Genomic DNA, 26107 nt, shown 5'->3' with positions numbered 1-26107 from the left:
GTTGACTGCAAAGTAGTCCTACCTGGCAGAATGATATCATTATGATTTGAAGCCTAACAATTGATAGGTATTTGTTTTGCAAATTCTGCCATCACATGTAGCCTACATTGTACAGTAGGGTGAATTCAGAGAGTGGGATATCATAAACTGACACTGCTTAATCCTAATGCGTTTATTTATTGTTCTGACAAGAGAACATCTAAACGATTGTTACTAAGCCCTTGCAGAGAAACCACATGATCAAAATCACATCACTTCATTGGTGTGACATCAGAGGGGGGACAGAGCAAGCTTCAAATAGGAAGTTCACCCTGTGAAGAACGCTGCAAGATTATAGCTTTTTTCTGTTTTGAAAAGGTTATAAAACTGTCAAATAATGCACTGTGCCAAATTGTGATGTAAATGTGCATACCATGTACTGGTGCATTAAAATACATAAAAGTTGACCATTTTCATTTGTTTATTTGTTTCCACCGACTATAGCTAGCTTTATAAAGCTTTATAAAAAGTAGGACAGCATGGAGTAGCTAAAGTGGGACAGTCTTATAGGCTTTTCCAATGGAGGAAAGAGATCCATTGGGCTATGGTTCTTGTTGTACTATATCCTGTATTATTTTGTATTGTAGTACTGTTATTAGTTCTGTTATTTGAGTGAATTCAGAAAAAGTGGGACACTTATTGCATTTCTGTCTTCTGTAACCTTTTCAGACATCCTGTCCCACATATTAGCCCAACACATGCTACATTTATGAAATTCTCCAATGTTTCCTAAATCACACAAAGTTGAATTGTCATTGGGACTATAATAATGGTGTCCCAGTTTATCTAACCTGCTGTCCCAGTCTACAAAATACAAACTGAAATGATGGTTTTGAGTCAAGACTCCTGTGAATATGATTAAAAATATATATATATTTTGTGTTTGATTATGAAACATCTTGAGGATTTCAGAAATGTATTGTGTTGGGCTAATATGTTGGACAGATGTTGAAAGAGATCACAGAAGACAGAAATGCAATAATTACCCTACTTATTCCGAATTCACCCTACAGAAGTAATGCTAGCTAAATGGTCTCTTGCTAGGTGTGCAATTGAAATAAAAGGCCAACTACACACTGTTACGTGGTTTAAATATTGTTGTGTACTTAGAACATATTTTTTTTTTGTCTTTCTATAAAAGAAAAGGTGTGGTTTTCAGAGTGAAAACCTGAAAAAAATATGGGAAAAGTCATAAATGTATGTGAAAACAGGGCGCTGTAGGAGAGATCGGCGCACAAAGTAACAATTTTAGAAAAAATTGAGGAGATTGAGGTAGATTGAAAATATTTTTATACAAACATGCACATCTTAGCATTACACACTGTAACAATGTTTCTAGGACATACCAGTCGTTTACAACCGAAAGTGACAGACGTAAAATGGACTCCCCTATACTCACTACTACACCACTGATGATCATGATACAACGTTGCAAATCAAATCTTATTGGTCACATACACATGGTTAGCAGATGTTAATGCAAGTGTTGGGAAATGTTCCAACAGTGCAATAATATCTAACGATTCCTCAACAACTACCTAATACACACAAATCTAAAGGGATGGAATAAGAATATGTACATATAAATATATGGATGAGTGACAGCCGAGCGCCATAGGCAAGATGCAATAGATGGCATAAGATACAGTATATACTTTACATATGAGATGAGTAATGTAAGATATGTAAACATGATTAAAGTGCTATTGTTTAAAGTGACTAGTGAGCTTCTATGTAGGAAGCAGCCTCTCTGAATTAGTGATTGCTGTTTAGCAGTCTGATGGCCTTGAGATTGAAAAACAGCTTCGATCTCTCGATCCCAGCTTTGATGCACCTGTACTGACCTCGCTTTCTGGATGGTAAACAGGGTGAACAGGCAGTGGCTCAGGTGGCTGTTGTCCTTGAACTTTTTGGCCTTCCTGTGGATGCTGTAGGTGCCCTGGAGAGACCACCCTCTGGAGAGCCTTGCTGTTGGGCGGTACAGGGCAGTACAGTTGCCGTACGTCCGTGACGTGGCTGGTTTTCTTTTTGTAGTTTTTATGTAGTAATTGCCTGTAGACCCTGCCACATACGTGTCTGAGCTGTTGAATTGCGGCTCCACTTTGCTCCGGCATTTGGCTTGTTTGATTACCTTGCGGAATGAATAACTACAGTGTTTATATTCAGCCATATTCCCAGTCCTCTTTCCATGGTTAAATGCAGTGATTCACGCTTTCAGTTTTGCGCTAATGCCGCCATCCATCCATGGTTTCTGGTTAGGGTAGGTTTTAATAGTCACAGTGGGTACAACATCTCCAATGCACTTCCTTATAAACTCACTCACCGAGTCAGCGTATAGATCGATGTTATTCTCTGAGGCTGCCCGGAACATTTCCCAGTCCGCATGATCAAAACAGTCCTAAAGTGTGGATTCCGATTGGTCAGACCAGCAGTCATACATACATTGTTACTTGTATAGCCCTTTTCAAAGAATCTCAAAGCGCATAAAAAGTAAAACAACAAAGGCAACAGTAAACATGTCACCTCGCACGAGCGATGCTGCTCCCCCTGTGCTTATATTAGTAACAAGTATTCAGTCTAATTTGCTGGAAATGTAATAGGTTCTTATGGGAAACATACCGCACACAAGGAGCTGCATATCTGCACAGAATCTCATGACTGTAGCTCAAATGGGACAGGATATATGCTTGTTCAAATTTTGGAATTGCAGTTGATTACTATAGTGCCACCCTTGGGCCAACAAGTGTAATTGTGTAAATTCGCTTCATTCAACCACGTTTGTGCAAAATCGGGACAGTGTTGTCTGAAATATTGCGTGTGACTAACTTAAGAATGTATGGACATAGATCCATAGTCCTCCTCGGATTTAATTGTGGGGGACAAAAAAAAAAAGGTACTATTAAATGATGTAAAGTCTCTTCAGATGAAGGACTTCCGAGTGGTGCAGCGGTCTAAGGCACGGTATCTCAGTGCTAGAGGCGTCACTACAGACCCTGGTTCAATTCCAGGCTGTATCACAACCGGCCGTGATTGGGAGTCCCATAGTGTGGCACACAATTGGCCCAGGTTTGGTCAGGGTAGGCCATCATTGTAAATAATAATTTGTTCTTAACTGACTTGCCTAGTTAAATTAAATAAAATAAAAAAAAATTGAGGCAGTTTGGTCTGGAAAGGCAGTCATTACTACAGTGTTGCAAAAGTAGACCTCTGTCTCCCTCTACTGACGTGAAAACATTTGCATATGCCTTCCTGAGACCAGAGTTCGCCATCACGGGCCCGTTTTGTCTTGTAGAATACTTTTTAGGCAACTGGGCCACCGTAGTTACTTTGCCGACGGAAAGTGGTGAACGTGTGGTATCTAGCTAGCTAACTACTTGAACAGGTGAAAGTATGTTTTGAATTACATTTTTGATTTATTAATATTTTCCCCTCAAACATTCCCAATGCAATATTTAATGAACTGATTTGATTTCCAAATTATAAAAGCATGAGTTTCATGTAAACGAACCATAATACGAGCTAGCTACTTAGCGGCGTTAGTTTACAGCTGCATATGGATATGGCTGCAATATATGTAGCTAGAGCTGTTTTATCTGACTTAGGCAACGACATTCGATGCTTTCTTTGAACCAAGCTAATCGGACGACACGGTTTCTTTCAGTAGCAGAAGTTAACTTATCTAGCTAAAGTAACGTTTAGTTATCCAATTACCGAATGACCACTCCCCTCTGCGCCGAGTTATACATTTCGTTTGAAAGTGTCAACTATAAAGGCAACCCAGTTAGCTAAATAAGTGACATGCCATTACGAGACAGGTAGACCAGTAGTAGCCCTTCATCGTGACTCTCAGTTCCATTCCAGATAGCTAAATCATTGGACGAAGTCGTCGTCTGTTCGGGGGAGTTTTTTTTTAATCGCCGGGACGCTCTGTCTGAACATTAACACCATTTTCGGTACGGTTTTTGGAAGCATAAGGACCTTATTTAATATCAGCGATAAATAATAATACAAAATAAAAAACGTTACACACCTTAATCGGGTTAGGGTTCCCACACGGTTTTATTTCCATGTTACAGCGCATGTTTACGGACTGGACTGACTACCTGTGCTAATTAGCTACCTGTCTCCCCGAACAGCCTGCTCTCATAGACTAGACGTCACGTGGTCAACGTAAATCCGGTGTAATCAAATAGGTCAGTTATGTTTGGTATGGTTACTTAAGGCGAAAGGGCGGTGGTTGGTCGGGCGTATAACGCAAACGTTCGAATCTCATCATGGACAATTTGATCAAATTAACACATTTTCATCTGCTTACCTACTTTTTAGATACTTTGCAACTACTTAGCATGTTAGCTAACCCTGAACTTCTAGCAACCCAATGATTTCTTCGAATCTCATCACGGACAATATTTGCATTTAGAGCAAATGAGAAACTTTTCAACTACTTACATTTTATTGCTACGTTACAACTACTTAGCATGTTAGCTAACCTTAACTCTTTTAGCTAACCCTTTAACCTAATTCCCAAACTTAGCCCTAACCCCTAGGCTAGGTGATGTTAAGCTCGCGTATGTTAGCATTAGCCACAACAATATAGAATGTAACATATCATACATTTAGCAAACATACATTTTTCAAATAAGAATTGTAATTTTGTAATATATTATATGAAATGGTGATAGACATCCCCAAATGTAATACATACCATATCATACATTTAGATACATTTAAAGTGTTGGTAAATGGAGTGACACAGATTTTCATACAGAAAAATTCTAAATGCTCTGAGACCAGGTTGCTCCGAATACCTGTGTGTTAACTGAAGACAGATGACACAAAAGTATTGTCGACTTTCACTGTGTTAAAACGGACTTATCTGTGTACATAAGTGTGTATTTAGCATTTGTGAACTTATTCTGATGTGATCTTTTTGTTTTTATTACAGCATTGATTCAAGTTTAGATGAAGTATTTGTCTGTTTTGGCTTCTAGAGCCAATTCACCTTCAGACAGAATATGTAAAGTCCTTGGACTATAAGGAGTAAGGGTTAGGCACCTTTAGTCCATTGGGCAAGTGCAGCAGCATCAAGTGATATGTAAAACGAATCTCCATCCAGCTAGCTAGCTAGCCAGCAAGTGTTTTACTACTTTGATTGCTCGCTATAATGTAGGCTCATAGGCTACATAACAAAAGTTGTCTTTTAGTTGAAGATCAGAAGTAGGCAGGCTAGCTAATTGTAGAACCAGGCATTCACATTGTATTGGGCATATAATTAGGAATTAGAATACTATACTGATCAAAAATATAAATGCAACATGTAAAGTGTTGGTCCTGTGTTTCATGAGCTGAAGGAAGATGTCAGAAATGTTCCATACACACACACAAAGCTTATTTCTAATGAATTTAAGCAATTTATCTGCACTGTATGTTTGTTAGCTAGCTAGCCAGTTTTAGAATAATGATTCATTTGTTTTTACATTTGTATTACCTGCAAATACAGTGCATTCGGAAAGTATTCAGACCACTTCCATTTTTCCACATTTTGTTACGTTACAACTAGTGATGCACCGATATTACATTTTTGGCAGATACCAATATCCAATATTTTCCTTGACAAAAATAACGATACCGATATTTACAATTTTAGCGGCCTTTTAAGCATTCTAGTACAGTTAAATAGTTAACACACACACACATGGATGCAACGGTCTAAGGCACTGCATCTAAGTGTAAGATCCAGCCCTGTTTGGGAGTCCCATAGTCCCATTGGCCCAGCATCGTCTGGGTTTAGCCGGGGTAGGGCGTCATTGTAAATAAAAAATTGTTCTTAACTGACTTGCCTAGTAAAATAAAGGTTACACACACACACACACCACACAGACCAAAAAGTAATTTTGTTGGCATTTACGTATGTCACCATTACCAGTAAAACATAATCAAAACCTATTTCTAACACTTACTTGCTGTTTCGTTGTTCATTTGTTCAGTCATTTCATTCTCAACCAGGATTTCTAAGGAACGGTGTTTGGTTCATTGCATGTCAAAAAAGATACAGGTCAAATAACACTATTTGACGTGTCAAATAATCTTGTTGACCAATCAGGACCTGAATATGACTGCATGTCACAATTTTTTACGTAGTTATTACACATTGATTACACTTGGATCACTCGTATTTCATATGTCACAACGATTCATCGATACATATGCTATGATGCTGGTAAAGTTGTCTCGTGCACCTACAGTGCTGGTCATAGAAAAAAAGCTGGCTAGCTCATGGATGCAAACAATATTCTTCCCCAAAAACATAGCAAAACGACAATCAGGTTTCAGTAGCTATAGTTAGCTAGCTAACTATATATCTAGGTGTCATCTAAAATAACCCTAGTTTATAAGACAGTTCTTATTTGACTAATGGTGGTCGGACCCATCTGTGAAGCTTGCCACAATAGTGGACTTTGCAGTTAGCCTTCAAAATAAAAATGTCATTGACAGTGATGCAAATGCATACAAATAGTAGAATTATTCCATAATTGAATAGATCATGCTAAACGAGGTTAGATTGTTGTTGTATAGCGTCAACAAAAGATAATAATTTGTTAATTTGACAAATCTGTTGAAATCGCAGTGGATGTATTATACTTTAGAATTCTATTGGGGGATACTTATTTTTGTGTACAGTCTTACCTATGGATTGTGGATCAATGACATGGGGTATCAGTCTACTCAGTGACACCCAGAGAACATTAGCATCGTTGCTCTAATTGCAGGACTCTGAAACAATTGTGAATTGAGCCACATTTATTGTCAACCTATGTGTATTGAACACTATTTCAGAGGGAAAACAATACTGCGTGGATTAGAGGTCGACCGATTAATCGGCAATGCCGATTTAATTAGAGCTGATTTCATCGATTCATCGAGTCGATGAACTTTCGTTGCACAAGTGTACCTAACCATAAACATCAATGCCTTTCTTAAAATCAATACACAAGTATAATGTTTTAAACCTGCATGTGTTGTTAAAATAAATTAATGTTAGCAGGCAATATTAACTAGGGAAACTATGGGAAATCTTGCGTTCAGTGCAAGCAGAGTCAGGGTTTTTGCAGCAGTTTGGGCCGCCTGGCTCATTGCGAACTGTATAAAGACTCATTAATTTTTCAGAATTTTACATAATGATGACATAACATTAAAGGTTGTGCAATATAACAGCAATATTTAGACTATGGAAAGGTTCCATATTTCACTGAAAGAATAAACGTTTTGTTTTCGAGTTGATTGTTTCCGGATTTGACCATATTAATGACCTAAGGCTCGTATTTCTGTGTGTTTATTATGTTATAATTAAGTATATGATTTGATAGAGCAGTCTGACTGAGCGGTGGTAGGCATTAGCAGGATCATAAGCATTCATTCAAACAGCACTGTACTGCATTTGCCAGCAGCTCTTAGCAATGCTTGAAGCACAGCGCTGTTTATGACTTCAAGCCTATCAACTCCCGAGATTAGGCTGGCAACTGAAGTGCGTACTGAAGTGCGTATAAGAACATCCAATAGTCAAAGGTATATGAAATACAAATGGTATAGAGGAATAGTCCTATAATTCCTATAATAACTACAACCTAAAACTTCTTAACTGGGAATATTGAAGACTCATGTTAAAAGAAACCACCAGCTTTCATATGTTCTCATGTTCTGAGCATGGAACCTAAACTCTAGCTTTTTTACATGTCACATATTGCACTTTTACTTTCTTCTCCAACATTGTTTTGCATTATTCAAAATCAAATTTTAACATGTTTCATTATTTATTTGAGACATTTTCTTTATATATTATATTAAGTTAAAATACGTGTTCATTGTTCATTCAGTATTGTTGTAATTGTCATTATTACAAATACAGTTGAAGTCGGAAGTTTACATACAGTTAGATTGTAGTCATTAAAACTCATTTTTCAACCACGCCACAAATTTATTGTTAAGAAACTATATTTTTGGCAAGTCGGTTAGGACATCTACTTTGTGCATGACACAAGTACTTTTTTCAACAATTGTTTACAGACAGATTATTTCACTTATTCACTGTATCACAATTCCAGTGGGTCAGAAGTTTACAAACACTAAGATGACTGTGCCTTTAAACAGCTTGGAAAATTCCAGAAAATTATGTCATGGCTTTAGGAACTTTTGATAGGCTAATTGGCATAATTTGAGTCAATTGGAGGTGGACCTGTGGATGTATTTCAATTTCTGCCTTCAAACTCAGTGCCTCTTTGCTTGACATCATGGCAAAATTAAAAGAAATCAGCCAAGACCTCAGAAAAAAAATTGTCTGGTTCATCCTTTGGAGCAATTTCCAAATGCCTGAAGGTACCATGTTCATCTGTACAAAAATAGTATGCAAGTATAAACACCATGAGACCACGCAGACTTCATACCACTCAGGAAGGAGACGCGGTCTTTCTCCTAGAGATTAACATAGTTTGTTGCGAAAAGTGCAAATCAATCCCAGAACAACAGCGAAGAACCTTGTGAAGATGTTGGAGGAAACGGGTACAGAAGTATCTATATCCACAGTAAAACGAGTCCTATATCGACATAACCTGAAAGGCCGCTCAGCAAGGAAGAAGTCACTGCTCCAAAACCACCATATAAAAGCCAGACTACGGTTTGCAACTGCACATGGGGACAAAGATCATACCTTTTGGAGAAATGTCCTCTGGTCTGATGAAACAAAAATAGAACTGTTTGGCCATAATGACCATCATTATGTTTGGAGGAAAAAGGGGGAGGCTTGCAAGCCGAAGAACACCATCCCAACCGTGAAGCACGGGGGTGGCAGAATCATGTTGTGGGGGTGTTTTGCTGCAGGCCGGACTGGTGCACTTCACAAAATAGATGGCATCATGAGGTAGGAAAATTATCTGGATATATTGAAGCAACATCTCAAGACATCAGTCAGGAAGTTACAGCTTGGCAGTAAATGGGTCTTCCAAATGGACAATGACCCCAAGCATACTTCCAAAGTTGTGGCAAAATGGCTTACGGACAACAAAGGCAAGGTATTGGAGTGGCCATCACAAAGTCCCTACCTCAATCCTATATAAAAGTTTTGGGCAGATCTGAAAAAGCGTGTGCGAGCAAAGAGGCCTACAAAGCTAACTCAGTTACACCAGCTCTGTCAGTAGGAATGGGCCAAAATTTACCCAACTTAACTTATTCACCCAGCTTGTCGAAGGCTACCCGCAACGTTTGACCCAAGTTAAACAATTTAAAGGCAATGCTACCAGACACTAACTTCTGATCCACTGGGAACGTAGTGAAATAAATAAAAGCTGAAATAACTACTATTATTCTGACATTTCACATTCTTAAAATAATGTCTTGATCCTAACTGACCTAAGACAGGGAAGTTTTACTAGTATTACATGTCAGGAATTGTGAAAAACTGAGTTTTAATGTATTTGGCTAAGGTGTATGTTAACTTAAACTGTGTGTGTATATATACACAGATCGGCTTTTTTTGGTCCTCCAATAATCGGTATCGGCGTTAAAATCATAATCCAAGGACCAGAATCCTCTAGCGAGGATGTTTTGGAGTCTGATAACTCTGAATATCTTGGGTATTGAGTAGACTGTTACTCCATTTCATTGATCACCAATCCTTATGTAAAGCTGTACAGTGCAATATGATTGTCAATACACACAATAGGCTGTCTGGGAAGTTGATTTCACACATTCGCAGTCTCGCGATAAGAGCTACTTCGCTAATATTTGCATAAACTCTAAACAGTTGTGTTCTGTGGGTGTCACTGAGTCGACTGATACCCCATTTCATTGCTTCACATTCCAACCTTGTTTAACATTATCTAGTCTAAATATGACATTCCACCAATTGTAACTTTCTGCATCACTTTCAAATAGGTACAATTATTTTGAAGGCAAACAGCAAATTCCACTATTGTGCCTAATCCTTATTGTGGCTAACTTTACAACACAAGCCGGTCAGGTCGAGCCTCACTAGCCAGAAGAAGCTAGCTGGCTGCTTATAACGTTAGCTTTGGGCAACAGGGTGAAGTAGCTGGCTAGCTGTTCAATTTCAATAGGCGAACAACAAGTGGCTACCTAGCTAATACTTACTCACAAGCATTCCTAAATCATTGCTAAGAATAGTGAAAATGCCTGCAGTTTCTACTGGTCATTGTTTTCAGGCTTGTTGTGTTGGTGCTAACTAGGTACCAAGCTAAAGCTAGCTAGCTACCCCAGAAGTTGCAGTCGAACAAATAATGCTTTATTACCAACGCGGTATTGTAAACACATCGTTTGTTGCCGGTGTTTGCTTGTTTGCAGACTTTTTTTTTTACAACTTTGACAGTGCTACTGATAGTAGTGGTGGCACTTGGCTTGCACGTGCAAATTCAGAACACACAACATGCAAAATAGAACTGTGTTATTTGACGTGTCAAATGAAAAGCATATTTAACGCGTTAAACAGTGTCATTGTCAAATTGTGTTATTTGACGTGTATCTTTTTTGACATTCAAAGACCCAATGGCATTCCGTAGTATGTCTTGAGGCTAATAGCAGTGACGCTATTACTGTGTAACTCCGGTAGGGCAACATCTGAACAATATCGCACTTGGTAACGTTAGTATGTACTGGCGCTCGATCAGTTGCCAACATCACCCACGACTTAGAACGGTTGATTGTCAAGGGCAATGAATTCCATTATCTTGGCATTAATGGATTTTGCATTTTGAGTTATCTCGCAGAAATTCTTGCTCATTCAAATGACTGCTCGACTTGTTTGCTCGATCCACACAGCAGACATTGTGGCTAGGTTAGGAATGCCATGTCGCAGGTGTAGTGCAAAATTTTACGCGTCATTACATCATGTACTTACGTTATATAGGTATGCACGTCAGCTTTGACATCAGTTTTTCACATCGGCGTTGAACTAGACATTGGGCCGATACCGATCTTGGCATTTTTCGCTAATATTGGCCAATTCTGATATGTTCACCGATATATCGTGCATTCCTAGTTACAGCCGTATTTTAAAATGGATGAAATAAAAAAAATACCCATCAATCTACAAACAATACACCATAATGACAAACCAAAAACAGGTTTTTAGAAATTTTTGCAAATGTATTAAAAATGAAAACAGAGACCTTATTTACAACAAGTATTCAGCCTGGGGTTGCAAAATTCCAGGAACTTACAATAAATCCCCTGCATTCCTGGTTAGAGATTTCTGGATTTCCTGCTTATTCCCTTCTTATTCTGGGAATCCACCAACTGAATTTTTCAACCCTAATTCAGACCCTTTGCTATGAGATTCGAAATTGAGCTCCGGTGCATCCTGTTTCCATTGATCATCCTTGGGATGTTTCTACAATTGGACAAGGCCCACACCTGTCTATATAAGGTACCACAGTTGACAGTCCATGTCAGAGTAAAAACCAAGCCATGAGGTCGAAGGAATTGTCCGTAGAGCTCCGAGACAGGATTGTGTTGATCTGGGGAAGGGTACTAATACATTTTGGTAGTATTGAAGGTCCCCGAGAACACAGGGGCCTCCATCATTCTTTAATGGAAGAAGTTTGGAACCACCAAGACTCTTCCTAGAGCTGGCCGCTCAGCCAAACTGAGCAATCGGGGGAGAATGGCCTTGGTCTGGGAGACGATCAAGAACCTGGTGGTCACATTGACAGAGCTCCAGAATTTCTCAGTGGAGATGGACGAGACTTACAGAAGGACAACCATCTCTGCAGCACACCTCCAATCAGAACTTTATGATAGAGTGGCCAAACGGAAGCCACTCCTCAGTAAAAGGCACATGACTACCCACTTGGAGTTTGCCAAAAGACACCTAAAGGACTCTCAGGCCATGAGAAACAAGATTCTCTGGTCTGATGGAACCAAGGTTGAACTCCTTGGCCTGAATGCCAACCGTCACATCTGGAGGAAATCTGGCACCATCCCTACGGTGAAGCATGGTGGTGGTAGCATTATGCTGTGGGATGTTTTTCAGTGGCAGGGACTGGAAGACTAGTCCAGATCGAGGGAAAGATGAACGGACAAAGTACAGAGATCCTTGATGAAGACCTGCTCCAGAGCGCTCAGGACCTCAGACTGGTGTGAAGGTTCACCTTCCAACAGGACAATGAGAGGGAGCGAGAGACTCTAATCGCTGCCAAAGGCGCTTCAACAAAGTACTGAGTAACGGGTCTGAATACTTATGTCAATGTTATATTTCAGTTTTTTGTGTTTGTCATAATGGGGTATTGTGTGTCGATTGAGGAAAAGGTAAATATCAGTTTTAGAATAAGGCTGTAATACGCAACCCAGACCGGCTACGCGCGTGCGCCACAGTGCATAGATTTAACACGATCACGACACGCAGGTTAAAATATCAAAACAAACTGAACCAATAACATTAATTTGGGGACAGGTCGAAAAGCATTGAACATGTATGGCAATTTAGCTAGTTAGCTTGCACTTGCTAGCTAACGTTAATTTGTCCTATTTAGCTAGCTTGCTGTTGCTAGCTAATTTGTCCTGGGATATAAACATTGAGTTGTTATTTTAACTGAATTGCACAAGGACCTCTACTCTGACAATTAATTAAAACGGCCAACCGAATCGTTTCTAGTCATCGCTCCTCCTTCCTTTTCATCTTTGAACTTATGTGGTGATCGCATCTAAACTTTCATAGTATTACCACTACAACCGGCAACAAAGTACGTCTTTCAATCACCCACGTGGGTATAACCAATGAGGAGATGGCATGTGGGTACCTGCTTCTACAAACCAATGAGGAGATTGGAGAGGCAGGACTTTCAGCGCAATCTGCATCAGAAATAGGAATGACTTCAATTTTAGCCCTTGGCGTCGCAGACGCTCATTGACGCGCAATAATTGAATAACAATGACGTGACGTGTCCGGTATGGTCAGCATGTTACATAACAAAATGTGAAAAAAGTCAACGGGTCTGAATACTTTCCGAATGCACTGTATGCCAAACAATCCATTCAAACAATGCATTCAGTTGATGATAGGACTTATACAAGTTGTAAATGCAGCAAGAACTGATAATTTATCATCGTATTCACAGCTTTCTAAGAACCAAAATGTAGACATTTCTGGTCTGTTAAGATATATTTTAGAGGCTATTTACACAGAATACCCCCTTGTATAATCTGTATTTATAAGTACAGTGCCTTCAAAGTATTCACACCTCTTTACATTTTGTGTTGGTCTGAATTTGAAATTGATTGTCAATGGCCTACACAATAATCCATAATGTCAGTGGAATTATGTTTTTAGACATTTTTACAAATTAATTTTAAAATGAAAAGCTGAAATGTTTGGAGTCAATAAGTATAGTATTCAACTCCTTTTATGGTAAGCCTCAATATGTTCAGTAGTAAAAAATTAGTTCAAGTTGCATGCACTCTGTGTGCAATAATAGTGTTTAACATGATCTTTGAATGAGTACCCCATCTCTGTACCCCACACATACAATTATCTGTACGGTCCCTCAGTCTAGCAGTGAATTTCAACCAAAGACCAGGGAGCTTTTCCAATGCCTCGCAAAGAAGGGCACCTATTGGTACATGGGTAAAAATATAAAAGCAGACATTGAATATCCCTTTGAGCATGTTTAAGTTATTAATTACACTTTGGGTGGTGTATCAGCACACCCAGTCACTACAAAGATACAGGCGTCCTTCCTAACTCAGTTGCCGGAGAGGAGGTAAACTGCTCAGGGATTTTACCACGAGGCCACGGTGACTAAAACTGGACAAAAAACTGAGGATGGACCAACAACATTGTAGTTACTCCACAATACTAACCTAAATGACGAAGTGAAAAGAAGGAAGCCTGTACAGACTAAAAATATTCCAAAACTGCAAAAAAAAGTGTCACGGAAATGAACTTTATGTCCTGAACACAAAGTGTTATGTTTGGGGCAAACACTACACATCACTTGAGTGCCACACCTCATATTTTCAGGCATGGTGGTGGCTGCACATGTTATGGGTATGTTTGTCACCGGCAAGGACTAGGATGTTTTTTAAGATAAAAATAAATGGAATAGAGCTAAGCGCAGGTAAAATCAGTCTGCTTTCCAACAGACCTTGGGAGACAAATTCACCTTTCAGCAGGATAACTACATTAAACCCAGGGCCAGATGTATGCTGGAGTTGTTTATCAAGACAACATAGAATGTGCCTGAGTGGCCTAGTTACAGTTTTTATTTAAATCGGCTTGAAAATCTATGGCAAGACTTGAATGGCTGTTTAGCAAGGATCAACAATCAACTTGACAGCTTGAAGAATGTGCAAATATTGTACCGTCCAGCTGTGCAAAGCACTTAAGAGACTTACCCAGAAAGACTCACAGCTGTAATCGCTGCCAAAGGTGATGCTAACGTATTGACTCAGGGGTGTAAATACTTATGTAAATGAGGTATTCCTATATTTATTTTATTTTTTAAAAGAAGGGCAACAATTTCTAAAAACATGTTTTGGCTTTGTCATTATGGGGTATTGTATTCGGGCTACAACATAATGTAGATTAAGTCAAGGGATATAAATACTTTCTGAACGCTCTATTTGACAATATTATAGGTTGACAATAATTGTAATACACAATATATGTTACATCACATGCCTGCCTTTTATTTTCCTACATCGGTAAAATCAGGATTATGCCTCTACTGTCATTCTTTCCAATTAGACTGGTTTGGATTTCTTCCTGGCCAATATGGCTGCAATTTTCATCCCATTCTGGAAGTTTGAGGCTTCATTACGTAGTCCTCTAGTAATTTAATAGGATCTCCATTGGTATTGGGTCTGTTTTTATGGCTTTCTTTTTGTTTATTGTTGGGGTTGCACTGGAGAGGTTCAGATTAGAAAGGTTTTGTTATGCATTGCCTAATTTGACGTGTTTTCTTTCTGCGTGTATCTTGTTTGTTGTGCATAGGTCAGCAGATGGCATCAGCAATGATCTCCGTCCACACCACAGCTTCTCGCTTTGCCCTGCTTCAGGTTGACTCTGATTCGGACTCCGATTTGGAGTCAGGAAAGACCAGAGGTGGCCGGGACTCTGGAAAGGGTCGGCCTGGGAAGGCAACTGAGGGGAAATCCACCGCGAGCAACGGCAAGAAGGAGAAGAGGAAGAAGAAGCGAGAGCAGCAACAGAGCGAGGCCAATGAGGTGACTGGCAGGGGCATTTAACCTCCTCGCTGAACCCAACATCAGGTTTCAAAGGTTTCAGTTTTACTATTTCACCTGACCTTGTGGACTGATGATGACTCCTGTCTCCTGTCCCCAGTTAAGGAGTCTTGCCTTTAAGAAGCTCCCTCAGAAGTCCTCTGCCCCGCCCCCTCCCTGTCTCTGCAGGGTGTGGCCAATGAGCTACTCCATCCCGCAGCAGGGGACCAATCCATGCCCCCGGAAGGCTGGCAGCAATGGAAACAGAGGGACTACCAGGTAGAACCTGACAGACCCCCCCCCCCCCGCCCCCGATCTGAGAGGATCAAATAGGTTTTAGAGATATGGTGAAATATGGTCCTACAACTACATTTATTTTCTTCATATCTACATAATTGCTTAGGGGTTGATTCTGAACAGGGCTCATGGTAACATCTGACATGGTGGGCATGAATGGGCATTATAATTTCTTATGGATGTTACCCTTACCTGATATCCCCCAGCTAATCCCATCCTTAATCTTCGTCTTTGTTTCTGACCAATGCAGTTAACGAGTGAGCTGTATGAGGCAGACCTGGAGAAGGCACTGATTATGAGTAAACTGGAGTTTGAGGAGCACAAACAGGTACCATACTGCCCCAATGCAGCACTAGAGCTCTGCTACCCGAGCCCGATGGACCCCGACATTATACAGTCGTGGCCAAAGGTTTTGAGAATGACACAAATATTAATTTTCACAAAGTCTGCTGCCTCCGTTTGTATGATGGCAATTTGCATATACTCCAGAATGTTATGAAGAGTGATCAGATGAATTGCAATTAATTGCAAAGTCCCTCTTTGCTATGCAAATGAACTGAATCCCGCAAAAACATTTCCACTGCATTTCAGCCCTGCCACAAAAGGACCAGCTGACATCATGTCAGTGATTCTCTTGTTAACACAGGTGTGAGTGTTGATGAGGACAAGGCTGGAGATCACTCTGTCATGCTGATTGAGTTTGAATAACAGACTGGAAGCTTCAAAAGGAGGGTGGTGCTTGGAATCATTGTTCTTCCTCTGTCATCCATGGTTACCTGCAAGGAAACACGTGCCGTCATCATTGCTTTGAACAAAAAGGGCTTCACAGGAAGGATATTGCTGCTAGTAAGATTGCACCTAAATCAACCATTTATCGGATCATCAAGAACTTCAAGGAGAGCGGTTCAATTGTTGTGAAGAAGGCTTCAGGCTGCCACCAGTACAGAGCTTGCTCAGGAATGTCAGCAGGCAGGTGTGAGTGCATATGCATGCACAGTGAGGTGAAGACTTTTGGAGAATGGCCTGGTGTCAAGAAGGGAAGCAAAGAAGCCACTTCTCTCCAGGAAAAACATCAGGGACATACTGATATTCTGCAAAAGGTACAGGGATCGGACTGCTGAGGACTGGAGTAAAGTAATTTTCTCTGAATCCCCTTTTTCGATTGTTTGGGGCATCTGGAAAAAAATCTTGTCCGGAGAGGTGAGCGCTACCATCAGTCCTGTGTCATGCCTTAGTAAAGCATCCTGAGACCATTCATGTGTGGGGTTGCTTCTCAGCCAAGGGAGTGGGCTCACTCACAATTTTGCCTAAGAACACAGCCATGAATAAAGAATGGTACAACACATCCTCCGAGAGCAACTTCTCCCAACCATCCAGGAACAGTTTGGTGACGAACAATGCCGTTTCCAGCATGCTGGAGCCCCTTGCCATAAAGCAAAAGTGATAACTAAGTGACTCGGGGAACAAAACCTTGATATTTTGGGTCCATGGCCAGGAAACTCCCCAGACCTTAATCCCATTGAGAACTTGTGGTCAATCCTCAAGAGGCAGGTGGACAAAAAAACAAACACATTCTGACAAACTCCAAGCATTGATTATGCAAGAATGGGCTGAAATCAGGCAGGACGTGGCCCAGAAGTTAATTGACAGCATGCCAGGGCGGATTGCAGAGGTCTTGAAAAAGAAGGGTCAACACTGAAAATATTGACTCTTTGCATCAACTTCATGTAATTGTCAATAAAAGCCTTTGACACTTATGAAATGCTTGTAATTCTACTTCAGTATTCCATAGTAACATCTGACAAAAATATCAAAAGACACTGAAGCAGCAAACTCTGAAAATTAATATTTGTGTCATTCTCAAAACTGTACATCGTGTTAGGGCCGGGGTAGTGCCTGTTTTTTCATCAATAACTAGGTTACTGGTATCACTAAAATGATCATTAACATTTTGAAGCCTAGCCATTTGGTTGTGCTGTGCTGCGCAGTACATGTCAGAACTTCAACCATGTCAAATATAAGACCAGATCATTGTCAGATTCCACAGGAGAGATTATTTTAATGAAAATAGTGATGTTCCTTGAGTTTTGTTGGTTTAGAGTGATGAAAAGTAACTTGTTTTATCAGTAACTGTTCTCTGTCTCATCATTGAGCAGAACCGCAAGCAGAGGCGTTTCTAAAGATACTCACACCATCAGAGATATGCACAGAGTGCATGTAGTGGAGGAAGCAAGGGACAGACAGATGAGCAGCTAATGGATACTAACAGAGGAAGTTATTTCAGGGTTCGGCCAGGGCCGGTCCTTAAATTTGTCAGTAGCAATCAGGCATGAGTATACAGCACCCTGTCACAAAACATCTGTCATTAAACGATTAACAGAAATCAGAACCATAGGGAGAGAACTACACACACATGGCTCGGACCAAAATGTTTATTTTTTGATGAGGAAATGAATGTTCCATTAAAGCAGATGCTGTTCTTTTAAATTGGCTCCTGTCAGGATGATGACGGAACAGATACTCCCTCTCCCAAGTCCAGAGGAGGAGGAGGAGGAGGAGGAGCAGCGGCAGGGAAGAAAGACAAGAAGAAGAGCCAGCAGGGAAAAGACAAGAAGATGACAGTGTCTCTGAAGGACTTCCAGGCAGAGGGGGGTGAGACCAGCAGTGGCTAGAGCTACAATTATGTTAAAGGCCCAGTGCAGTCAAAAAATTACTGATTTTCATGTGTTTTATATATATTTCCACACTATGAGGTTGGAATAATACTGTGAAATTTTGAAAATTCTAATAATGCCATCTTAGTGTAAGAGCTGTTTGAAAAGACTGCTTGAAATTTCTGCCTGTTTTGGTGAGATGGAGTTTTGGCCTGCCTGGTGACATCAAGTGGTAAATTTGTTAATATATAACAATAACGTGTTTGAACAAACAGTGAACTTTCTGTACCCCCTCGTCTCTCTCAGTAACTTTCCATACACATATTTCCTGTTCTCCTTAATCAATAAATTATTATATAGTGACAGTAATAAGTATAATTCAAGTTAGAACCCAACAAGACCAATAAGAAAGAGTTCCAAACCTCAGCCAATAATAATAATACATTCTAGTAAGAAACCATTCGGTGAGTGCTTATATTTGTCCTATTTCAGACATGTACAAGTGTGAATTGGAAATTTTTTTTTTTTTTTTTTACATACCACAACTCTCCCTGAGACAGCCTTTGGAGAGTGGGGTCACGGCTAGGGTCTGTCATTATCAATGGCGACTTTGGAGCAATTAGGGTTAAGTGCCTTGCTCAAGGGCACTGTTTTTTCACCTTCGGTTCATGGCCCTCTACGCGCTAACTGCTAGGCTACCTGCCACACCAATAACCGCTAGTTTTCAGTTTTCCACTCCCCTCTCAGACCAGTACCAGACAGTCCTACCTACATTTTTGCTTAAGAAATTACACTTGTTTCTTTTTTTAACCATTTTAATTGAAAACCATCACAGTAAGGTACTAAATTGTTACCCAGAAAGGATTTGACATTCAGAGAAAAAAAGGCTGCTTTGGGTCTTTAACATTAACATTGAGCACTGCCCCATTTCATCAATACAATACCAGCATAGCAGTAACACTAGGACTACTTGTTTAACAATCAACTTTGAGCAGGTACTGTGTATAATGTGTATAATTGTCTGTTTTCTCAGTGGCCTCACTCTGTTATTATTCTGTTTTTTAACGACGTTCACTTGACTTGTTGAATTCTCCTTAAAAACCACGATTCTCCATTACAGATCAGCTTAGTAAGAAGCAGGAGAAAGAGGTGAGGTATGGCATCATTGTTGTATTCGGTGTTTGGCTTGCAGTGCTTCGGTCGAGGGTTTTAAACCCTGTAATGTAAGGATGAATGTAATGGACAGGTGATAGGACGTGAACTAGCGCAAATTGTGTAGTGTGTGTGTGTGTGTGTGTGTGTGTGTGTGTGTGTGTGTGTGTGTGTGTGTGTGTGTGTGTGTGTGTGTGATTTTAATAATTCAAATGCTGAATCCACTCTCCAGGAGACCAAACTGCCCACACCTCCAGAAGACAAGTTCTTCAACAAGCTTGAGGATGACGTTAGCAAAATTGTACAGCAGGAAAAAAGACGGGAGCAGTTTTCTAACAGCACTGACGCCGAGGTCACGACTTCAACAGAGCATGAACCGGTGAGACGGACTGCAAATCAGTTCATTCCAAGTATAATGGCTTTATGTTCAAATTATATTCGACCATTGAGTGACTGCTGATGAGACCATGGAGGACAGGGTAACTCTATCTCTCAGAGCCTAACTGTGCCTCCCATCACACCTCCCAGGACCCCCGAACTGAGCAGCTAAAGGACGACTTGGAGAAGAAAGACCAAGAAATCGAGAAGTTAAAGAAGGTCATTTCACAATGGGAGGTGAGTCTTTGGATGGATACTGTACTGGGCTTTGGATGGAGCATGTCAAGAAGACAGAACAGCGCCATCTGGCATTTACAGTTGGTGTGAACATGTTATTGTTCTCGATCCTCAGGTGAAGTACAAAGAAGTGAAAGCCAGAAACTCCCAGCTCCTGAAGATGTTGCAGCAGGGAGAGAGTACAGCTACTGCACTCCTAATTCAATCTGAGACGATACAGTAATCCATTACTGATGCATTAGGTAGGCCTACTTGTTCTCATTCATTCTCTTCCTCTCTCCACAGTGAAAGATAAAGCAGAGATCCTATTGCAGGTGGAAGAGCTTCTAAATATCAAAGAGGAGCTGTCTTCACAGGTGTGTGTGTGTGCTGTGCGTGTGTCTCAAACCATTAAAGCCATGCAAAGCTGTCATCCTGGTTGAATGACATTTATTTCTCTCTCCAGGTGACATCACTACATGCCTCACTTGAACAGGAGAAGTCGAAAGTGAAAGGTTTGCAAACAGATCAGCCAAAACACCATCAGGTAAGACGTCACACACTCCTCGCACTTGCAAGTCAAACTCAATACAACACACATTTAGTTATCTCATAAAGTGTCCCTGTCTAAAATCAAACCAACAGCTCACGCCTGGTTCAGAGAGAGGGGTAAAGGCTGCAGTGTAGAATGACCCCAGTTTGTTGTGCTGTTCAACCTGTGTAAAGCTGTGAGTCGAATGGGATGTCTTTTTAAATATAAGGTGTGTGTGCGTGCGTGCGTGTGTGTTCCACTCTTAGTTCAGGCAGGAAGTCACCTCCAGGAAGATTACCAAGTTAACAGTGCAGCAGCAGTAGTCCTCACTCTCCAGAATAGTTCACAAAACGGAACCATTCACTCTGTCCAGCTCATTACTATATGAGTGATTGAACATTTTGTTTTTTATTTAATGTATGAATATTGACAAATCTAATCATCAATATTGAAAACAAACCACCATTTTAGATTTGTAAATGTTTTCTATATATTGTTGAACATAATATACTCTATGATCATATCAAAGTTACAGAGTGGGATCTCTGCTACTTTTAGAGTTATGATCCAATTTGTAAGTGTTACCAACCGAGTGAATGTGAAAATAGATTTAAAATGATCGCCCTCTTCTGGTGATTTGCAGGATGTGCAATTATACAAGTTATTAAAGAAGGACTGTGATTGGTTACATTGCCAACCAATTTCGCTGTGAAGTATGGGCCAAATCTTTAAAAGTAGCAGATTTCCCACTCTGGAATGTTGATATACCTGTATAGTATGTCATGTTTAGGGCTGTCAAACGATTCAAATAATTAATCGCGCTAATGGCATTAGTTAATTTGCTCAAATGTGGCCCTAAAGAAAGATTTTTCAATTTAAAAAGTAATGCATTGAGTTACAGGCATACTTTGATTTGATTGTAAGGGATGGAAACACTGAATTATCTAGGCTACATCAGAATGTTTTAATAGCATTTTCACCATAAACAACACAAGTCACTGTAACATACAGTTAGCTATTAATGATCCCAATGTTTAAGTAGGCCGACTCCCTCTTATCAATGTTCTTGAAGGTTAACACTTGCTCACACACACACAGCTTTAAGTTCTGTTAAATCTTCAGTCATTCTAAATGAGTGTGACTACAGGGGGAAAAAGGACTGGCTCTATGGATACAAAGAGCTATTAAACTATTAATCTGTACGGTTCAGAGAACTTTACACACAGGCCTACACCCTCTCCCATCTCCTCACACCCACTCTCTCTCACTTATGACCGAAACTCACAAAATACGTGCGTTTTAGAATGCATTGTTTTGTTTTGAATTATAATGTTCCAACCGAAGCTGGGTGGGCGGGTTGTCAGCTTTGATGCCTCAATTAGAACATGTCTAATTTTTTGCGTTTTGTCGCTGTAGGCACACACAACAATAAAAATGTTGTCATTTTCAAGCTCATTTGAATTGGAAAGGTAGGTAAGGGTTGAGGCTTTACCACACATGCTAAATTAGACCAATTCATCCACTAATGGAAACAACATCGCTATGTGCAAAAAATTGGAGATATGGACTATCCTGCTAGCATACAGTCACTGTTCTGCCTGTCCCGTCTTTTCCACCCGCCTCACTCTTCTTGCGCCGCACAACACTTATGGTGAGTTTTTGAGAAGGGTGAAACTGCAGCCCACAATTTGGGGCGTTCCTGTATGTGGACATTCCTGCATCTGCATAAACCCCTCTTTATACTTCCATTGGTCAATTTTTAAGCTATGACTCCAGTACATAGGCGTGAGGCATGTGCGATCTACTACAGTAGATGGTAGTAATGCACCATAACGTTGGATGCCAACCGCCAATAAACCCCACAGAAGAAGAGGCAGGAACTTCAACGTTAGTAGGGGGGCTGGAATTTTGCGGGCTGCACACTATAGGAGTTTTACTGCCGCTTTACACCTGCTCTCACATGCATCCTTTAACAGTGGTTCTCAACTGGTTTTGCCTGGAGACCCAAATTTGACCATGACTATTGAGTCGCGACCCAATATTATGGACTGTTACTTTTTATAATGTTGTGTTGCCTTCTTGGGCAGGTTTCACTTGCAAAATAGACTTTCTCAATTATGGCATTAAATAAAGTCATTACACAGCCATGTTAACTGAGAAAACACTTGTTATCAATTCAGGAGAATAAGCCATTTTAATTAGGAGACCAGTTCAGGAGTGGGGTGTAATAAATGATCAGACTCAGAACATAACATCAACACCAGTCCAATAATATTAGTGAACAGTAACACGTACCAGTGTTTAAAATTGTTTTGTTTTTCTCCAATCATTAGGAATTCTTAATCATCAATTATCATGACAATCTTAGTGTTTGGCCTTGTAAAGTCATCAACAATAAGTGGTACAGCGGTGTCCTTTCAAAATAAGTTTTGGTGCGAAGGTTACCTTTTTAAAATCCCCCCCAGTTGAGAATCACTGCTCTAACACACACAATCATACACACCCCACTCTTACATATGCAGCCTACAGTACTTTGAAGCAGTAGCCTATTCCTTTTCAGTTCTTGCAATCAGAATGTGTGCAGTCAATGCAATCCTAGGCAAAAAAAAATAGAAAATAGCTTTGGGAATATTGGGCAACATTTTTAAAAATTATTTTGTAGAATGGCACATGGTCTTTAGTGATGTTAAAGGCGCCAGCATTGACTGGTAGGGCTGCTGTCCAAACTCATAAAAGACACACCCTCGTCCACTTACCCTCGCCTTATGCCCTTGGGGGAATCCCCATCGCCATCTTGGCAGGCGGTCCCACTGATAAGCCAAGCAAGGGAAGTTTGCAACGTAAGCCCCTCAACCCTAGTTTTTTGTTGCGTTTGCGAGTGTACAATTATGTTCACTCCGAGGCCTGAAACTCCCCTCATTTCAAAGTGCGACGATTGTACATCCGATTGTACATCCGATTGTACATCCGAAGTCAGCGAAAACTTAAAAACAACATCAATGGAGAAGTCAACAACAAGTGTAAGTAAAAACGAATGCAAATAAGTTAGAAATTGTGCAAATAATGTACATGACGGCACAAACACGTCTCATAAAAAGTAAATATATACTCTCTCCCTGTTGCAACATCTTTTGGAAATTGTAGAAATAAAGCATTTTCCTTCTACGGAATTTCCAGCTAGGTAGGCTAATGTTAGCTAATTAATTTGCTAGCTTTCATACAGTAGGTGTATATTATTCATTATGTATTTTAAAATAAGTAGACATGCACTCATAATTGACTGTAGTGCATTTAGAAAACACAATCGTCGCGGGATGAACGAGTGATGAATTTCCGGGCAAGGGCGGTCCATTTTAAAAACCATTCCTTCCTCCCTCACCCCTTTTCCCTGCAAGTGTATACTTGTCATGATACCTCATCAGAAGTGTCTACTTACTTTGAGGGCTGAGGGGATAGGGTGTGTCTTTTAAGTGTTTGGACTGTAGCCTAGATGTGTTCCGTGTTGGTGTTCTGCGCTTAAAAGGGGCTGTACGGATAACATGTGTTCTTGAAAGGTTCCATGCGGTGATGAAATAGAGAAGTGATTAACGGCATTTGGAAAGATTATGCCCATAAACAGGTCACGCCTCAACATGTTAGTAGGGCTTTAACGCTATTCGTGTTTATTTGTCAATATTCTTCTTTGTTGTTTTTGAAGTCAAAATACTACTCATATTACCAAGTAAGCGGTAAAGCTTCATATAACACCAACTTTGTCTTTGTAACACCTACAGATGAAATATTATGGAGTCTAAAAGGAGGCCTGGGTAATGCCAAAATGTCATAAATATACCATCTTTGATTAATTACTTCTCAAATATGCTGAACTGTTAGTGTATTTCAGTTGAAGGATATTGGGTTTGGTAACAACTTATCATGAAATGTCGAATCTCCTGAGCTGTCTTAAGCCCTTGGAGACAGTCAAGCCCCAGACAAGCGGACCAACAAACTAACAATGTCAAACTTTCTGTACTCACTCCATACTTCCTGGTCTCCTCTGATTGGCAGGGAAACAGGAAGGGGAAAAAGGGTTCAGAGTCTGATCTATGAAGACTGCAGAGGGAAGAACATTGACTGCAAAATACAACGAAGCAAAGCACTCCTATTCTTCAGGGTCTATTTGTTTGTATGGTTACTCTCTACTCTCTTGTCTTCATGCACTATGCATGCCTTGTATACCACACACACCAACTCCTGGATGTGCCGCACTGCAGAAGTTATTAAAAGGCTTGTAAATGAAGGCTGTATGTTTTCTGTTGACTGACATCGCAGCTCCTCATTTTGTTCTGTCTGCTCCCCGCCTTCTCTGAGGTGATGCCAAATGACAGGTGTGATTTTTTTTTTTCCCACTGCAAGTTAAATAAACTACTTTTTCAGTGTAAAATCATGTCTCCTTTTGTGATATTACTATGTGCTAATGGTACACAAAATATGTAAAACTGTTTTTGGTGCTGATGAGACTTTAGCATCTTTTAGTGGAGCCTCTTCATGACAAATCATATACAATTGAAATCGAAGTTTACATACACCTTAGTCAAATACATTTAAACTCAGTTTTTCACAATTCCTGAGGTTTAATCCTAGTATAAATTCCCTGTCTTAGGTCAGTTAGGATCACCACTTTATTTTAACAATGTGAAAAGTCAGAATAATAGTAGAGAATGATGATTTATTTCAGCTTTTATTTCTTTCATCACATTCCCAGTGGGTCAGAAGTTTACAAACACTCAATTAGTATTCGGTAGCATTCATTGCCTTTAAATTGTTTAACTTGGGTCAAACGTTGCGGGTAGCCTTCCACAAGCTTCCCACACTAAGCTGGGTGAATTTTGGCCCATTCGTCATGACAGCTGGTGTAACCGCCAGGTTTGTAGGCCTCCATGCTCGCACATGCTTTTTCAGTTCTGCCCATACCTTTTCTATAGGATTGAGGTCAGGGCTTTGTGATGGCCACTCCAATATATTGACTTTGTTGTCCTTAAGCCATTTTGGATTTATGCTTGGGGTCATTGTCCATTTGGAAGACCCATTTGCGACCAAGCTGTAACTTCCTGACTGATGTCTTGAGGTGTTGCTTCAATATATCCAGATAATTTTCCTACCTCATGATGCCATCTATTTTGTGAAGTGCACCAGTCCCGCCTGCAGCAAAGCACCCCCAAAGCATGATGCTGCCACCCCCGTGCTTCACGGTTGGGATGGTGTTCTTCGGCTTGCAAGCCTCCCCCTTTTACCTCTAAACATAATGGTCATTATGGACCAAACAGTTCTATTTTTGTTTCATCAGTCCAGAGGACATTTTTGTCCAGACAGCTTTTTTGTGGCTGTTTTGGAGCAGTGGCTTCTTCCTTGCTGAGTGGCCTTTCAGGTTATGTCGATATAGGACTCGTTTTACTGTGGATATAGATACTTTTGTACCCGTTTCCTCCAGCATCTTCACAAGGTCCTTTGCTGTTCTGGGATTGATTTGCAGTTTTCGCATGCTGTTTATATTTGCGTACTATTGTTTGTACAGATGAACGTGAATACTTCAGGCGTTTGGAAATTGCTCCAAGGATGAACCAGACTTGTG

The 26107-nt window shown here is 40.2% G+C and overlaps 1 protein-coding gene and 1 long non-coding RNA gene across 2 annotated transcripts; one reads left to right on the top strand and one right to left on the bottom strand.

Annotated features, from left to right (window-relative positions):
* Positions 1-1312: 1312 nt before the first annotated feature.
* Positions 1313-4214, bottom strand: LOC127911659 (uncharacterized). The gene is made up of 2 exons (XR_008078780.1): positions 4070-4214; positions 1313-2437 (listed from the first exon to the last, which is right to left on the bottom strand). It is a non-coding gene; the product is annotated as an uncharacterized LOC127911659 (long non-coding RNA).
* LOC118358006 (G kinase-anchoring protein 1-like) lies at positions 3301-24911 on the top strand. The gene is given in 13 exon segments (XM_035735351.2): positions 3301-3427; positions 15038-15270; positions 15389-15436; positions 15439-15546; positions 15815-15892; positions 18066-18216; positions 19339-19367; positions 19603-19749; positions 19899-19985; positions 20101-20164; positions 20271-20341; positions 20431-20511; positions 24544-24911. Coding segments are annotated over 12 exon segments (1131 nt in total). The 5' UTR covers positions 3301-3427; positions 15038-15045; the 3' UTR covers positions 24586-24911.
* Positions 24912-26107: the final 1196 nt, after the last annotated feature.

Source organism: Oncorhynchus keta, chromosome 25 (genome assembly GCF_023373465.1).
Source record: "Oncorhynchus keta strain PuntledgeMale-10-30-2019 chromosome 25, Oket_V2, whole genome shotgun sequence".
NCBI classification, from domain to species: domain Eukaryota; kingdom Metazoa; phylum Chordata; class Actinopteri; order Salmoniformes; family Salmonidae; genus Oncorhynchus; species Oncorhynchus keta.
This window is presented reverse-complemented; position numbering and strand designations above follow the sequence as displayed.